Genomic DNA, 4,504 nt, shown 5'->3' with positions numbered 1-4,504 from the left:
TTTCTTCCCGTACTCCTGAATCTTGTCAGTTCCTGTTTTCTAGTTCTCCTGTTTTTTTTACCACTTTGCCTGCCCTGAGCCTGCCTGCCATTCTGTACCCCCCCATTTGACACCTACAGGTGTCCTCAAATACAAATGGTTATTACTGTCTTAAAACAACTCCATATGTTATTTTAGTAGATCTAGCCCTAAATGTATCACTTGTAAGCTTGCTGAACAAGTTTTAAGCAATATGTTGTTGTTTATTCTGCTGGAAACAAACTGTGTATACCAAAAATGAAATGTAAATGAAGTTCAGACAGTGGAGAGATGGAAAAAGGTGATTATGAAGATTACTCCTCATCAGTATGTACTGTTGATCTAAACCACAAGAAAAGATTAAGTTCTTCCAAGTAACATCCTGTTGACTTGTAAGGTTTGTGTCTTGTAGTTAATGTGAGTTGTACTATCATTAGATCGTAGGTGGGGTTTATACAGGGTGCTGTGGTTAGAGGGGCCTCTATATATAAAGGGGCTTGTCTGATTCGTTAGTCACTTTACCAAAACCCAACACGACTTTTAATCTTCACATCTCTACCACCACAAATCATGAAGACATCTCTGGTCCTCCTTGCCCTCAGACTGCTGGCTTGTTCAGGTGAGATTTTATTTATTAACTTAAGTAGTAACTACTTTATATTCAGCACATACATTGGGTCAAGATGCAAGGGGAACTGTGGGTAGGGTGCCTAAATCAACTCCAAGTTCACAATTGGAGCGCCAATCACCTGAGTGACCGTTTTTTCTTCACAGTTTGGGAAATACATGGGCAATGCCAAGAGGTTGACCTTGATGACCAGGAAGTAGTGGAAGCACAGCTGGAGAAGCGCATGGTAATAGTATGCTATGGTCAAAATGTTATGAACTAGCAGAAAGTGTAGACATTTCTGCAACTTCCTATTAGAATACTCAACCTGCTACTGAGTAACAGAACTTAACCATAGATGTAAATATAACTAAAAACATACATTGACTGAAGAAACTATTGTCCAACCTGACTTTCACTCTCACATTACATATTCAAATGTAATGTGAGAGTACTTCAACCATAACACTCAATATATCACACCATAATTTAATTAATAATAATAAAAGGTGGGGGGTTGCTTAAATCTGTCTCGTTACACAAGTGTCTAATGTAAATGTATATATTTTTTATATCCCAACCCCCTGAGACATCCACAGGGATTGGGGTCACGGCCATGATCGCCATTGTACAGAGCCCCTGAAGCAATTAGGGTTAAGTGCATTGCTCAAGTTCACAGTGCCAGATCATACAAACAATTTTACCATGTCATTTCTTGTCTGTTTGTGCTTTCCAAAGGAGCAAAAGCAAGTGGGAATCTGCAAGTTGTGTAAGTGGGCACTGAACAAAGTGAAGAAATCCATCTCCACTTCCTCTAGCCCGGTAGCTTCCATAGCATTACAATTGATAAGAGTGTCCTTTCATGAAATTGCACTACTAACTATTTACTGTGATATTTCTCTGAAAATGTCAACTGATGTTGATGATGATTTATTTTCAATAGGAGGAGATAAAGCAGAAGCTATTGTCCGTTTGCGATAAATTATCCGTCCCAAAATCTATGTGTAAAGGCCTGGTGAAAAAACACTTGCGGGTGCTGATTGAGGAGCTTAATACAGGCCATGATGTGAGGACCATCTGTGTTAACATTAAGGCCTGCAAGTGAGTACAAGAAACCATTCGAAACGCTCTTTAGTCACTGTTCAGACAACTAAAGAGTATAACGATGATCACTTGTGGTTGATAATTGAAATGCTATTGAATAGAATGTATTCATTGATATGAAAATATGAGGTTATGTCTTCCAATCTTCCACTTATGTAGTCTTTTTATGTGTCTTTAGACCAAAGGAAGTATTGGACCTGAGCTACTGACCAAGCAGCCAGTATCCAGATTCCAAAGTGAGAAGATGGATGTTCATGTGTCAAGACAATGCTATGCTTCCAGCCTCTTGCTCTTTCTTTTTCAAACTAGTCACAACACAATCGTATAAATGGATGATGAAGTTGAAATGATTATGTTCTGAAATAATGTTTTGGGAACATGTATTATAATTAATCAATAAGGCCAGAGGGGGTGTGGTACATGGCCAATTTACCATGGCTATGGGCTGTTCTTATGCACCATGCAACGCAGAGTGCCTGGATACAGCCCTTAGCTGTGGTATAATGGCCCTATACCGGTGGTAAAATTGTCTCATACACCATGGCTTTCAGCCAATCAGCATCCAGGGCTCAAACGATCCGGTTTATAATAGTGTATGTGTCTGTCTTAAATTGCAGTACATTTTGTATCATCTACAAAGGTATACCTTTGCTACTTTAGTCCCATAGAGGGAAATCATTAAATTGAAATAAATTATTTAGGCCCTAATCTATGGATTTCACATGACTGGGCAGGGGTGACATGGGTGGCCCTGGGAGGGCATAGGCCCACCCACTGGGGAGCCAGGCCCAGCCAATCAGTATACGTCATTCTTAAATTGCGTTACATTTTGTATCATGTACAAATGTAAACCTTTTGCAGCTTTAGTCCCAAATGTTTAAAATGTTTAATGTTTGGCAAAAAATAAACCTCAATTGATAGAGAGTACAACTCCTTCTTTGACACCTCTAACATAACTCTATAAATATATCCAATTAGAATTTTTACTGATTAACATGTAGTATAATTCTGGCTACCTTTTTTATTTAGAATTTCCGTTTTCAGTAAAGAATCTTGATTGCTTGGTGTGTGGCTTAAAGTAATTGTCCAGTGTTTCCAGATTTCTATGAAATATGACTTATTATAATAAGTATGAATTATAATATGAGTTAAAAAGTTTTCCTTTCCAAATTTTTCAAATTAAGTCAGTTAAAAAGCAGCTTTTCTGTGAATAGTGTGGGCGTACCAAAACAGGAGAATGGGGTTGGCGTATACCAGTCATTACAAATATTAATGCGAGTGGACCGCTGATTAGCCAGTTCATCCTCTTCAGGGAGATGACATCATGTTCTCTGAGGAAATAGCAAGCATTTTTGAAAAGGTCTGTTTTGGATATAAGTTTGAGATGGGGTTTTTAAAAGTGTTTTTTTCTCCAATTTATGCTTCTGCTACAAATATATAGGATATAGGATGAGTCAACAATTATTTTGGTATGAGTTGATCGAATATGATCTTTTCACTATACAGTTACTTTAAAAATGACATCCAGCAATGGCTTTTGTCTGAATCATTTTTATAGAGTTATGAATTACAGAGTTACACCAACCAATCAATTCAATCAAACATGACATTGCTACTACAGTACCATGCCTCTGATGAAAAGCTATTTCCACACCTTTCACAAATTACGTTAAGCAATCATGTATTTTTGCAGAGCTTAATTCTAGCAAAAAACAATCTGTAGTTGAAAAATTCTTCAGTCAGCAGCATCAAACTGATCAACTTATGCACCAACTGTTTTTGCACAATGACTGGAGAAAGTCGATTCGATCACAGATTCGATCACAGGCCTCCAGCTGTTAGATATGTTTCTGTAGAGTAGAAACACATTAAGTATTGTAAACCTTGAGACATTATGAAGGCTCATACATTCTTATAACAAGTGTTAAACCTGCAGACCTTTTTACCACACATTTCAACAGTCTTGAGAGCTAACACGTATTGGTTACAAGCCCTGCATCATGTAGGATCCATGTAAAGCAGAATGATGTCATATGTCATGCTGTTTGTCACCTTAATTGTCCTCTGTGTTTAGGAATCATGTTCACCTTCTTCGGGACCCACTTAGCAGACTCCAGAAAGCTTTGCTTCAACCTGGCTCTCAACATTTTAAGCCAGTTGATTGCCAGTTTGGTCAGTCCTATATTTTGGTTCCTATAATTTTTTGAGGAAAGATTAGAATATTTTTTTTAAATGTGTGTTCTATCAGAAAAGAGACATCGGTCAAGCTCAGGCACATTGGTGCATTTTCAACCTGTTATGTGCATGCTCCAACAGGATGGAAGCTAACATGGCAATGTGGCAATGTGAAGCCTAAATTAGCCATAGCGAGTGAGCAAGACTGAGCTAACATAATGGTGAACACTGACATTTAGTTAATGTTCTATAATTTAGCCTAACAGGGTGGAAATGTATGAGTGGGACATACAGACTAACAACATGGAACAATAGACACAACTCAGTGTTTATATTTATTTAGCTTTGCACCATTGTTTTCCAACCAAAGAAATTATGACAATTCCTGAATGTGGAGTCGTTGGAGGAAGGGGTTGTTTTCTGAAATGGAGAATTACAGCAAACTAACATTATGGAAAAAGTGATTTATTTTATTTTTTAAATTAACAAACAAGGGAGGTTGACCTTGATGACCAGGAAGTCGTGGAAACACAGCCGGAAAAGCGCATGGTAATAGTATGCTATGGTCAAAATGTTATGAACTAGCAGAAAGTGTAGACA

General features: G+C 37.8%; 1 protein-coding gene across 1 annotated transcript; it reads left to right on the top strand.

Annotated features, from left to right (window-relative positions):
• The first annotated feature begins 539 nt into the window (after nucleotides 1-539).
• Nucleotides 540-2,651, top strand: LOC139374336 (antimicrobial peptide NK-lysin-like). The gene is made up of 5 exons (XM_071115375.1): nucleotides 540-637; nucleotides 793-872; nucleotides 1,364-1,447; nucleotides 1,569-1,726; nucleotides 1,908-2,651. The coding sequence occupies exons 1-5, from the start codon at nucleotides 589-591 to the stop codon at nucleotides 1,936-1,938; spliced, it is 402 nt and encodes a 133-aa protein (XP_070971476.1). The 5' UTR covers nucleotides 540-588; the 3' UTR covers nucleotides 1,939-2,651.
• The last annotated feature ends 1,853 nt before the right edge of the window (nucleotides 2,652-4,504 follow it).

Source organism: Oncorhynchus clarkii, chromosome 19 (assembly GCF_045791955.1).
Source record: "Oncorhynchus clarkii lewisi isolate Uvic-CL-2024 chromosome 19, UVic_Ocla_1.0, whole genome shotgun sequence".
Classification (NCBI taxonomy): domain Eukaryota; kingdom Metazoa; phylum Chordata; class Actinopteri; order Salmoniformes; family Salmonidae; genus Oncorhynchus; species Oncorhynchus clarkii.
The sequence above is the reverse complement of the archived record's forward strand: the minus strand, read 5'-3'. Positions and strand labels throughout refer to the sequence as shown.

What these genes read in the sequence shown, in the direction of transcription:
- LOC139374336 (XM_071115375.1), top strand. Translation starts at nt 589, where the DNA reads ATGAAGACATCTCTGGTCCTCCTTGCCCTCAGACTGCTGGCTTGTTCA. An exon ending in TCTCCACTTCCTCTAGCCCG is followed by an intron (nt 1,448 to 1,568) that starts GTAGCTTCCATA and finishes TATTTTCAATAG; the next exon opens with GAGGAGATAAAGCAGAAGCT. An exon ending in GTTAACATTAAGGCCTGCAA is followed by an intron (nt 1,727 to 1,907) that starts GTGAGTACAAGA and finishes ATGTGTCTTTAG; the next exon opens with ACCAAAGGAAGTATTGGACC.